This window comes from Perna viridis, chromosome 7 (assembly GCF_037379345.1).
Source record: "Perna viridis isolate PV_CMFRI_1.1 ecotype Kerala chromosome 7, ASM3737934v1, whole genome shotgun sequence".
Taxonomy (NCBI): Eukaryota; Metazoa; Mollusca; class Bivalvia; order Mytilida; family Mytilidae; genus Perna; species Perna viridis.
In genome coordinates this window covers 31,796,893-31,810,601 of record NC_142451.1, presented here as the reverse complement: position 1 = coordinate 31,810,601, position 13,709 = coordinate 31,796,893, and the positions used below count along the sequence as shown (strand labels likewise).

The window sequence follows — 13,709 nt, the reverse complement described above, 5'->3', positions numbered from 1 at the left end:
ACAAATACATGGTATATGATAAACACTAAAGTTATTTATCATAATTCTTCATTATTGTAACTGTGTTCGAGCTAAATAAAATATTTGTATTTTCATAATGGCGGCACTGTAAACAATAATGAATGCATATCATTAATGTTCGTTCGTTTTGCTAATCAATTTTTTGATATATAAAAATATAAAAACAGAAAAATATAGTAAACAATTGAAATAAAAACAAACTGTCATGTTGGAAATGAAAAAATATACTCAAATAAAACATTAATTTAGCCACAAATATGCCGAAGTTCATAAGCAAGATGATGATAAAAAACACAATGGAGAAAATTTTAAATAGTTTGGTGTTTTTTGTAGAAGGTTTGGAATTATCTCAAACTACGATTTTCAGGTTCATTTGTATTCACCTGAATGTGTCACTTACTTTTTGATGGAATATATGTCCATATGTGAGTACACGAAACTCAAATTCAGACGGCCCCCCCCTCAATGTGACAGGATGGTTTTTCACAAAATACCGTTCGGAAGTCTGATTTTATTTCAAAAGTCATGTAAAAGTCCGAGAATCCCGTACTCCTGTTTCCATGGGCTGGTCTGTATAAAGTACTTTAAGGTCAATATTTAGGTTTTCTTTACATTTTACGCACTGTCGAACTGAGAAATTTGTCACCGTCTTTGAAATATTTCATACATTGTCGATTCAGTGTGCTTGTACCACAAGAGCCGAATTTCAGCTCTGTTGAAAAAAAGTTTGATCGATGTTTTTTATCAGAAAGTTCTGTTTGATCTAATCGATTAGTGATTATAATGTTTGAAGTAGTAGTAATTTGGTTGATTAAATTACATTATACACTCAATTCAAGAATACAAGAATTCTATTTAGCAGTTCCTGACTTAAAGCTCTTGAATGGTATTTATCCCAATACAACATATACCATCTCCCAATTCCCCCATTCACAGACCCCATAGACAAATCCACATCCCCCATACAATCCTAATTGCATTTTACTTAATCAAATATTTATCGAATTGCATTCTGTATTTTTACATTCTACAACATATAAACTGTTTTTTATAAATTTAATACTTTTTTATCTCAATAAATACTTTAAAAATGATTTCCAAATTTCCAAACACTGCCCATTCAAAATCCCCCTGCACTGTCCATTTCCCCCTATCCTCATTCCCCATTCCACCATATATCATAGAACGCAAAGATTTCCTCATACAAGTATTGTATAAACAACAAGTAAATATGGTAAACGATCACTTATCAATAAAAATCGATCACTTTTTACTGAACAAAATCATCGATCAAACTCTCGAAATAGTTTTTCGATCAATGTTCGATACACAGAGCTAATAAAACGATTGCCATTTAATTTACGATCGATTATTGATCGATAATAAGCTTGATCGATTAATAAAGTCGATATATTCTTGGTGACAACTACACTATACCTATTATACACATATTGCTTGTGGTAGAGGTTGATACGCCGAAATAACACGAGGTAGATACATCACCCGAAGGTGATATAATTTTCTGAGTGTGTTACTCCTTTATTGCAGGCAACATTTTTATATGATACTAAATACTCTTTGTAGTACATCACATTTTATGTACACGTGCATAACCTTTATAAAACTTAAGTAAAATTCAATTATGGTGTAATTAATTGTTGCAGTTTCTCGGATGAATGTCAAACTAGAATGAAATATACAAGTACTTCAATTTAATAAATCTAAACAAAGCAAAAAGTAACACTTCCACACTTCAATTTTTTTTAATTAAAGTCACCTGAAATGAAATTGTAAAATCAGGATATGCACACGTACAAATAAGGGTATTTCCGATCAAGAGGAAAATATTTTGTGATAGGGGTGATATATCGAGGTGATATATTTGTGGTGATAAATCGTAACTACCAACCATTTCTACGGCAGTGGAGATAGGAAGGAATAAACCAAAGTAGCAAAATATAATGCTGTTGGTATGAGGTATAATATTTGAATATGGCAAAGTTTGAAACATAAACAAGTACATGTTACCAAACATGTAAATACACTTTCATTAAAATAAGCTAATTTCATTGGATAATCGGCCAAATATAATTTTTCACAGGACCTGACAAAGTATTTTCTTTGTCTGTGAATGTCAAAAATAGAATAATGGAGATATATATATATATATATATATATATATAATGTAATAATAATAATTAAATGTTAGAAGCTCTAAGTATATATGCTACAGGCAACATTTTTATACGCTGATGAAATATTAAAAGATAAAACATTCAAGTTTTAAATGAAAACGAACAACCAATGTCATCGAGTTCAATAAGTGGTACGTCATTAAAAACAGTAAACGTACTAAATAATGACATTTAATTTTACGATTTTATACTTTAATATGAAAGAGAGTCAGTAACGCAGACAGTTTTAGCTCATTTGTTTCAAAGTTTGAAAGGTAGGAGAAATATTCTTTCATATTGAAACTTATTAATGATTAATTAGTATGTTTACATGATTGAACAAGGAAAATGGGAAGTAAAGAAACTTCAACAAGTCTAGTTTTTGATTAATAGTTATTTTCTTCAATGATTCGGTATTTGTCAAATACAGACTTCTCCCTACTATTTCTGCCTTTCCAATTCCATAAAAGTTTTTAATTGTTGTAGGTAGTCATTTGAGACCTTTTATTTGTTATTTTGAACGTGAAGATAATTTAGGAAATGGGGATAAATCGATAAAAGCAAAAAAAGTGAGATTAAAATCATATAAATAAATACTGTATCAAGCTCTGAAATTAAGGTTTACTATCAGAAAGCGCCAGTATCACCATGTGAGTATCACACGAGCTGAAGTGTATCAATATTAAAATGCTGTGTGTAGTTCTAAATTAAGTGATCCAATAGAAAGGGCGGGGGGTCCGGGGATCGGAACTCTTCCCTTTCTGTTAATATCGCAATATTTTTGCAAATTGAGTAAATGGTATCCTCTGACCACCTTTTTGTTGGAACGTCTCTGGATCCCCCTTTAAAAATCTCCGGATCTGCCCTTTATAATTAAAGAAGGTTTCTCTCGTAGAGAATGTGTCATACTCGTGATCGCAAATACTATACACAACTCCGATTCAGATTTGCTTTTTTATCAGTGCTTCTTTAAAGACCCATTCGATAGCTATTTGTTGGTAAATGTATAGATGAATGTTCAATGGCATCCTAAAGTTATACAGACCTCAATATTGACCTTTCCTTGAACATGATTTAAAGTTATAATCGTTTAATTTTTGTGGTATTGAATTACTGTTTTACATGTACTTTTTTGTAAAAATCTGAAACGTTTTTATTTGAAAAGCATTTAAAAATTTCAGGACCTGGCGTGAAAAAATAAATCTGGGTCACATTTTTAATTTTTTTTCTTTAATTTTGAATCAAATCGAAAAACATGTTTACTCCTAGAAAATAATTGGTCTCTGTCTTAACGAAAATTTATTTATTTATTTTATAAACTTAAAATGTTAAAACAAAAGTTTTGAATTTAATATAATACCTTTAACTTAACCATGGATTAGGTTAGAAAGGGAGCCTAAGGATGGCGAAGGATGATGATGGTTCATTGGAAAGTGATATCCGAAATTGAAAGCCATATGAATAAGCATGAGAAAACATATAAGACACTGATATTACAGTAAGACTGGAAGCTCTGTAGATTAATATATCGAGAATGGCTATGGTGAAAACATGTCAAAGAGAGAACAACCCCAGCGGTAGAAGAAAAATGTCAGCTCAAAGCCTCCCATGGGTCTTCATTATATGACGAGGAAACCCTTACACCATACTTGTAATTTGTCTGTGGTAGGCTTGTTGATATGATAATGATTTGCAAATACGTGTAATCAGTTAGTTAATATGAGTCATTATTACTAACATTTTAGTAACTACATGTTATTCCTAATCTGTTAAGTTAATACGTGTTATTCCTAAGTTGACCGGTAATTACAGGTAATTACTACGCTTATTTACTGACTGAGGCCATTTTAAGCTTTTTTACTGACGGCAAAAATAAACTAAAAAAGAAGAAACGCATTTTGATGTATTCATTTGTGTTGACAATGTATTTTTCTATACTCGTTGTCACTTACATATAATATGATATTCAAATTTGAATGATAATAAGACAATTATTCCTCGCAATAAATTAGCAAAAATATGTTTAAATCTTTATCCTTAAACACGAACAATATTTTATAGGTTTTTTTTTCGAAGCCACCGATATCATAACGACGTCCAATTAGATTGATGACATCATACTGAATTTCGACCAATGATTATCCAAGAACAGAAAAAAATCCAAACCGATATTGAATACATTTATAAAATCATCAATTGGTGGAATATAACAAGAAAAGCAGAACAAATAAGAAAAGAAAAATGCTAGAGTAATTGATATATTATATTTTTCATAATATTATTGTTGTTCGAATATTTTACGATTACCGGAAAGATCTTTGCAGGTGTAGGTGTATTCTATAACAATGTCAAACAGTGGCTATGATCAACCTATTTCAAATGGTGGGAGCGAGCTTAAATCTCCTACAGAACCATCTCTAAAACAGTCATTTGAAAGTATATTCCCTGTGGTTGATGATATGAAATTCCCGCCATTTCCACCGATGAAGAAAGATTCAGGGAGGAGGTTAAACGAAATAAAAAACTTTCAAACGCGCCCTGATGACATAATACTTGGTTGCTACCTCTTAATGAGAAACTTTATGACCGAGTCTGCTCATGTACTTTTCACCTAATATAATTCTTATTTTGACAATGGTCAAAATGCAATGAACTCTAATTTCTTATGATTTTGTTCGCTCCTCCTGGAACTTCCCTAAACACAAGATTCATTCAATCATGGTTGTAATGAAAGGACATGGACCAACATCCTAGTATCAACGCCTAAAATTGTCCATTTGAATACGTCACGAATCAACAATATATACAGCTGATTAGTAAACCTCGGGATAAACGTTATATAACTTTAACAAGATGTCGTGTCCCCAGATGGGAATCTTAGCACACTCACATCTGGTATGGAAAGTGCCCCGACCAATTCAACTAACAGTACCCATTCACACGTTCAGTCTGCAAATCATATATTCCAGTACAAAATTTCTGACTTTTTCAAAATTATCAAACCATGTTCTATCACTTTAAATGATATATTTGACTACAACGATGACAAACCGCATTGTACCATATCAAAATGTGGAATTAAAAATTGCAAAAAATGCAACATTCTTATAACCGACTCTTACTTCCCTTACAAACAAAACCTTCAATGCAAGAAGTCACGATGACTTAAGTTGCAAATCAACAAACTTAATATATGGAAAAGAATGCAATTTATCTGGTTTAGTATATGTCGGAGAAGCGCAAGAACGATTTAATAAAAGAATGTGCGGTCATCGTTCGGGAATTAACACCACCAAATTCCCGACAGTTTATCAACACTTTAATCAACAAGATCATTCAATCCTCTCTATGAAAGTTCGTATTTTAGAAAAAAATTTAACCATCCTACGAACAGTCCCGTTCTCAGTAAAAACTATCGTAGGGAAAGAGAGGAGTACTGGATACGCATACTAGGTACTGCAATACCTTACGGATGCAATGGCAACATCAAAAGTATAGGAAACCTTTCAAGCCAATATAACAATGGCATAAATATGATGAATTTATTTGACAAAAATCCAAGAAGGGAAAGGAGTCATGGCCATCGCCACTATACGTCACCTGAGTTACATGATGTCTCCATAGATGGCCTCCTTCCTTTCATACAAAAACCTCTTGGACTTCATTACATTAGAACCACACTTTATTCTATTCCTCTCACTCTACTACACTCCCTTTACAAAGCAAGTCTTGACACTCCTGTTTCTGACCCGACCTCATCATTACACAGACTTGTTGCCATCATTTTGGATATTGGTTGCCACAGACTCTTTAACCCAGTTTGTATGAAAAGTCAAGATGAAGAAAAACGATCATTTCTTCCACTACCGTTTGTCAACAAAGGTATAGATGCAATTAATTTGGCTAACATCCTCCATCACAAAAACGAAAAAATTTCCCCATATTTCAAATACCAATTCATACCAATTATTTCATATTCCTATACTTTACCCATTGCATCCAAAATTTTCAATTATAAAAGGCTATTTCAGAACCTCAAGATTGAGGACTTCAAGGCTAAACCACCTGACTGTTCTTGCAAAAACTCCCCATTCAAATATGGTTCTTCTGGTCACGTCGTTACGGGAGATTTAAACATCATCGAAAACGAATCCCTGTGTAATATCCTTTCTAAAGGTTCCAAGCACCGTGAACCACGCTCCATAAATTGGAATTAATTATAACTTTAAAATTCTCATGGATGCCGTCGAGGACTATGCAAGAAAATGGATAAAACGAGAAGAAGAAATTGATTCTCTGTCAGAGTGGTTAAAGGTTGAAGCGAATGAAAGTTTTAAGTAGGTCAATGAGTGCCAAAGCTACATCAGTTTTCAAAGACCTTGATGAAGCAAAAACATTGTCTACTATACATGACAAATATGTTGTCGTACCAGCAGACAAAGCCCAAAACAACATTGTTTTTGTCTCAAAACGTTTTACATCAAATGTTTATTATCAGAGGTAGACGTAGAAAATAATAGCAGTGATAAGACCTCAATCTACTACCACACTCTCCAAATAAGAGATTGTGGAAAACCACAAATCTGTGCTATCCTCTCTTGGTCTCTCTACCAAGGACGATGATTGTGATTTAGCGTCTATGTACTGGATTCCTAAACTCCACAAGAATCCATACAAACGAACGTTTCATAGCTGGATCTGCAAAATTTTCACCAAACTTCTTTCAAAATTTTTAACTTCTATACTCACAACTATCACAGGGGGTCTGCAGTCCAACCACAACACTTGTTACTCCCGTTGTGGTATTAATTCAATGTGGATCATGAAAAATTCGGAAGATCTTTTGGAGACAATCAGTGCAAGACTATTATCTGAATATAATAGCATTAAAACCTATGTTGTTTCAACACTATATTCTTCTATTCTCCATACTCAGTTAAAATCCCGACTTAAAGACATTATACATCGTTGTTTTTCCAAAAATGATGGTACACCTAGATACAAATATATAGTTCTTGGTAGAGATTCCTCATACTTAGTAAGAAATAATTCCAAATCATCTTCCAAATATACAGAGGAAGATGTTTACAAAAGGCTGGAATTTTTAATCGACAACATATTTATACAGTGTGGTGGACGTATTTTTCAACAAACGGTCGCCATTCCAATGGGAACAAATTGTGCTCCTTTACTTGCTGACCTATTCCTTCACTCTTATGAGGCTGACTTTATAGCTGATTTGATCCGAAAGAATATCGTTTGGCTAATCTCAGTTTCCGCTATACAGATGACGTATTTTCTTTAAACAATCCTAATTCCGGGGATTTGATTCATCGCATCTAGCCCAAAGAACTTGAGATAAAGAATACTACAAACATTGTAAGATTAGCCTCATATCTTGATCTACACTTAAAAATCAATGGTAAAGGAAAACTATTGACCAAACTTTACGACAAACGTGATGACTTTTCATTCAGAATTGCAACTTTCTTTTCATCTGTGGCAACATCCCTTCAGCACCTGCGTATGGAGTGTTTATATCACAACCCATACGTCATGCCAGAGCTTGCCGAAACTACGGAGACTTTTTGTATCGCGCTAGAACTCTTAAAAATAGGCTTCTGGAACAAGGCTATGTTGCTAGAAGATTGAAGTCATCACTACAGAAGTTTTATGGTCGTCATCTTGAACTCTTGGATCGTTATGGTGTATCCATCTGCGCCATGAAAACTGATTTATTCAACGGGTCATAGTTTTCCTTTCCTCGTATGTCTACCCCGGATTTGAATTTTTATGAGCAACTCTGCGGGTGTTTCTAGAAAAGCAGAGGACGCTTACCCTACCGGTGCACCTGGTCCATGCTCCCAGTTTTTAGTGGAGTCCGAGTTGCTCATTTGCTTTTGTTACTTTGTATGTATGATTTTAGTTACTTTATGTTCTTTGTTGTGTATGTCTGTTTTCCATGTATGGTCTTTGTTCCTGGATTGCATTGTTTTGATTACCGCTATAATCTTGGTTCCCTTGATTACTCTTCCAATATGTAAGACGATACGGTTATTGAAACTTCAGGATGACAATTCATGAAGTATACTAATATACACCTTTTTATTCGATTATAAAACTTCAGTTAGATGTTAATTGTTTAATTTGAAAAAAAAACCAACATCATTTCAAAAGGTTACTGAAATTCACTGAAAATAAACAATCATTATGTTAAATATCATGTTAAAATCTTCTACTTAAATCTTAATAGCATTTTTGTATGACCTTCAAATAAATTTCCGATCGTATAATGATATCCCATTTTCGTCGTAGCAAGCGACTTTAAACTGAAATTTATGTATGATAACTTATCTTTTGGAAATGTTAACACATTGTTTCTAAGTCCTAAAGTGTTTTAAGGTATTTGCACCATCCCTTTGAAAATTAAGGCTAAAAGAGCGAAAATGGTGGTTGTCATTACATTTAGGGGAAAAGCATATATTTCATCATTTTTTTATTATTCAGATGTAGATCCTTTCGTTTTGAAATACTGTTCTAAAATAAAATTACAGGGTAGGCTTATCGTAAATCGTCTTGACGTCAAAGGGTCACTTAATTGGTCAAAGCCAAAACAAAAGCAACTTTTTTTCCGTTATGCCTGATTTAATGGGTTTTTTTTATTGGGTCCTTTTGAAAATCCATGCCTGCATGATTTAATCAGGTTTCAGATATCTCTTTCGGTTTTTGAGGTATGAAGGGTCAAAGAGGCAACACAATGACATTTTTATTTTTGGTCCGATTTTGGAATTTTTTTATTTGATTCATTAAGAAAAAAAACCTCCTTTGTTTTCCGATCAGATTTCAGATGTCTTTTCCGGTTTTGGATTTAGAAGGGGTCAAAGTTGCCACACACCCAAAAAATCGTGTTTTGGTGACCTATAGAAGTATAATTGTACGCTGCTTGGTATTTCATGAATAAATGACTTTTATTGTACCACATCTCCTATTTATATTTTTGGTCCGAATAAGCTTTTTGATTGGATTTCTAACAAGAAACTCTGCCTGTATCCTTTTTCAGATATCTCCAACGGTTTTGAATTAAAAGGGTTCAAAGGAGTCATACCCCAAAATTCCTTAATTTGGTTCAATTTTGAAATTTTTTGATTGAATTTCAAATTTTATGCTGTATTGTGTCCAAACCAATTGTTGTGTCTATAATGAACTGTAAGTCCCTATGATTTAGTGTGTCAAAAGCTAATATTGTGTTCACACTTTCCCCAAGTGAACAGAGTTCGACGACTGTAGTCGTATCATACTGCGCTCTGCGAAGCTCTCCATTGATCAGTTATACAACGCCTTTCGTTAGAAAACAATAATTTTGTTCATGTCATGGGTGAAGGGCAAACATTGACCGATCCTAGGCTTGAACCCTTTTATCTAGAACCCCTACTTTTCGAAATTCCTGTATCCTCACCAAATTTTAATTTGGTTATTGAAACCAATATTAATTGTTCTTATGGGATAAAACATATTTTATCGGAATATGCGAATGTAACTAACGATCAGTATTTTGTGATTTTTTTTCAGAACCATTTTGTTTGATTTGATGACGTTTTTAACTACTTATTAATAGGTACACATTGGCTGTGGGAGATTTTGTTTATGTTGCAAAATGGAAGAGCAGAGTATACACCAGAAGTTAAAGAAACAGCATTTTTAGAGTTGATTGAAAATTTTGATTTCTTAAATGGAAAACCATCTCCACGTGTCATTAATACACATGTACCATACCGATGGCTTCCTAAAGAACACACACAAAATGGAGGAAAAATTGTTCACGTCTTTCGGAACCCCAAGGATATGATGGTTTCTTTGTATGTCTTCGTAAAGAAAATGCACCTAAGAAACATAAACATGCCCTGGTCTGCGTTTTACCAGCTTGTAATGAACGGTAAATTGATACACATGTCACTGTCCTTTTTCATATTTATGAAATGCAAGCCATTTCAGCAAGTTTTTTTTCAAAGGGACGTAACCCACTAACACACGACAACTTCGTTGGTGAAAGGAAAAACAGTAAACAATTTTCTTTGAAACTTTAAATATTTACACTTTTGTAAGTAGCTAAATGGTTTGAAATAAATTATTTAAAAAATATCCAAGTAGTTACCGCAGCAACGATAAGTCAAATATTTGAATTTGAAGTCTACTACTGCTGTCCATTGCCCAAAGATGGCAGTAACCCATTCTGTTGGGTTGGAGTGTTATCTCCCTTTGCTCCATATTAAACAAAAAACAATGTAGTCGGAAATGCGAAAAAAGTCTATTGCATATGACATGATTTCTACTCTTTCTTGTTGGTGTGGGGAAGTCTACTTAAAATGGATTGTTAATATATATGAAAAGGTTGGCAAGTTCATGTGTCCCGCTTCAACCTGTTTCTATGGGCACTTTGATTATCTGAGTCTCGTTAACTTGCTTACTATTATGTAAGTTCATCGTTTAATTAAGGAATGTGTTACAGTCAAATTACTATAGGTGAGTCACGCTTTTCTACTAGAGTATCTACTTCCCTATCTTTGTTGTATCATTATTTGTTGTTATTTCCTTTTCAAGCTTAATTAGTAACACTTCATATACCACCTTACTAGTCAGATTGCACCTTTGGACCAATCATTTTAGTAAAGCTTACCATTTAAGTCATCTAATATACATGCAGACAAGTACTACCACCAGATTTATCATAAATATGAAACTTTTGTTATAACGGCAAATTTCTCATTTTTTATTGAAAGATACAAAGAATCAAGATTAATAATTAAGCAGTACAATAGACAGCCTCGCAGAGAAGTAGCTACTCTATTTGACACACCAGTTTTGATGACTGTAAAATGTTTTAACAGGTGGTATTAAATCATATATATGAAACAGTTGATATTTTTTTATAAATCGTATGTTTGCAGATAGTGAACCTTTATATGGTGGATGGTTTGCCTATGAGAAAGAGTTTGAGAACGTAGCTGATCAGAATAGTGCAATTATAAATTTATGTTATGAAGAATTGAAACGGGTTAGTAAAATATTAACTTCAAGATCTAGTTAAAACATTTGATCTCATTGACCAATTACCACATTTTTGTCCGAAAAGGCTGATTTAAATTTCAGTATATCATAACAAAGAAGTATGTATCATTATAGTGAATCCACGAGGTACATCCAAATTTCCAGAATAAAAGTATAGAAATTGTATTGAAAGAAGAAGAAAAATTAAAGGACCATTTCGTCTCTTAAATGTTTCGTATATGTTTGACTGAGTTTATTATCAGGGGCGAATCCAGAGGTTTTGGAAAGGGGGATATTGGAGAAAAATATTAATGTTTGGTCAACTTGGTTCGAATTTTGTACAAAACTAACAACATTTACCAAAAAGAAATGGGTGATTCCAACATGGATCCGCCACTGAAAAAAAAATGAATGTTTTAACTTTATGGCTTTCCATACAACAATACTCACTTTAATTGCCTTTACAGAATCCTACTGTCAAGATCAAACGTTTGGCAGACTTTTTAGGATTAGAAGTAACTGAGGAATTGGTACAGGAAATTACATATAAATGTTCGTTTAAGAATCTGAAAACTGCCGATGCAACGTTTAAAGACACTACTGTAGTAAAGAAAGCGGATCACTACAGAAAAGGTAATCAACGAATTTTACAATCACAGAATAAATCGTGGAGAACAGATCCGGTTGGTCATGCTTCTCCTTGATTCTTGTCTATATCTGTATGTATATAATATTGTAACGTTAAATATATTCTACGTTACACCATGTTTCCAAAGATTTAACTAACCCGGGCTGTATAAGGAAATAAATTTTTTTGCCAGTGAAAGTTTTTATACTAGATTTGTTTTCATAATTTATCAATTCGAAAATCAGAGAGAAGATTTTCTATTACTAACATATACTGTATACACTGTAAAAGTCCTACCCATGTGAAACATATTTTCTCATGAATCGACCACGATAGCAATTAAGCATGATTCAATTTGAATATGATTATCGAGTGAGTTGATACTTTGCGATATTCAATGTTCACCAGTTATAAAACCATTTTCTCTATGATTCCTTTTGCGTATTTTGGCCGTTTCACATTCGGCACCTGTCAGTGCGCAAATTCTTACAATCGCCTCTCTATGACGTCACCAAATGTTGCTTTTGACTAATCATATGTATAGAAAACGATACATAATCACACAACAACCAATCGCAACGGGGAAGTTTGCATAACCTAGTTCGTATCACTTCGTTCATAATATCTAGCAGTAAAAGCAAGATGTAGATTATACGTCCAAATCATAACGAATCACATGTTAGGAAACAAATACTTAAATATAATCGTATGGTGATCACATGACTATCATATATTAATTATCATATGATAAACTTTAGTTTTGACAGTCATTCGAATCGAACACCTAATTTTCTTATGTGGCAATTTTGGCAGAGTACTTTGTTAATCCGAAATTCAGAGAGAGAATTTTCCATTCTATACATCAACTCAGTTTACACTATGAATTTGTTTAGTTTCAGGTTAGCATGAAGAGATATTAAAGCAAAGAAGTTTTTATTTTGCAGGTGAAATTGGTGATTGGAAGAATTATTTTACAGTTGCCCAGAATGAACAATTTGACGAAGTGTTTAAGCTGAAGATGAAAAACTCAAATTTAAAAGTACAATTTGAATAGATGACATAATGTAACATATATTTCATTACCATATATTTGTAAATATTTGCATTATATGTAGCTACACAACTTCAAGCCATCAGAACAATTTATAAGATATAAGTTAAATCACGTGTCATAAATGGACTTCAATATTTCAATAGATGTATATGTAACAGATAAAAAAATTTTGAAAGAGCAAATTTTATACTAATACAGCTACACAGATTGATTTTTCATATCGTTCATATCAATATATTGACACATGACTCAATTTCATGCCACATACTACACATGGCGGCCTTCTATACCAACGTATCTAGCCTTGAAAGGTGTCAAATCAAATAATAATCAAAGTCAGTAAACATTTAAGATGTCTCATCATTCAAATATGCTGTTGACTTATTGGTCTACTGTTCCTGGTTTATGCACTAATGTATCGTACCAAAAGTGTTCAAAATTCAAGTAGCAGTCTATTATATTCAGATTGGAGGTGATTCATGCATGTCAAAAACCCTTTGGTTCACTTTTATTTCCAATTTAGGAACAGCTAGAGACCACATAACCAGTCATTATTTTGCCAATAGGCTGTTGTACTTTCCAGATCAAAATCATGTGCATTGTAATTGTGATTTAGTTGAAGAAGAATGTATGGTTTCTCAAAAATACGGATCTGAATACAAAAAGGACAATCGTAACGTAAAGTATAGCATATTTAGACGGAAAATGCATTGTGTATTATACGAAAGACATAAATAAACCTGTCTTGACGTTATATTACTACAACTAGCACTTTAAATATATTGCT

At 32.9% G+C, this 13,709-nt stretch overlaps 1 protein-coding gene across 3 annotated transcripts in view; it reads left to right on the top strand.

The window, feature by feature from the left end:
- LOC148612313 (sulfotransferase 1C2-like) overlaps positions 1–13,709 on the top strand; it is a 19,054-nt gene extending 5,345 nt beyond the window's left edge. The window contains exons 1-5 of one of the 3 annotated variants that reach the window (XM_088593634.1): positions 4,810–6,077; positions 9,811–10,128; positions 11,141–11,247; positions 11,708–11,873; positions 12,813–13,709. In XM_088593634.1, the coding sequence (XP_088449760.1) occupies positions 5,729–6,077; positions 9,811–10,128; positions 11,141–11,247; positions 11,708–11,873; positions 12,813–12,922 (1,050 nt within the window). In that variant the 5' untranslated portion in view covers positions 4,810–5,728 and the 3' untranslated portion in view covers positions 12,923–13,709. Of the gene's footprint in view, positions 1–4,809; positions 6,078–9,810; positions 10,129–11,140; positions 11,248–11,707; positions 11,960–12,812 lie in introns of those variants that run through there. The other 2 variants (XM_088593635.1, XM_088593636.1) reach the window with 2 other exon arrangements.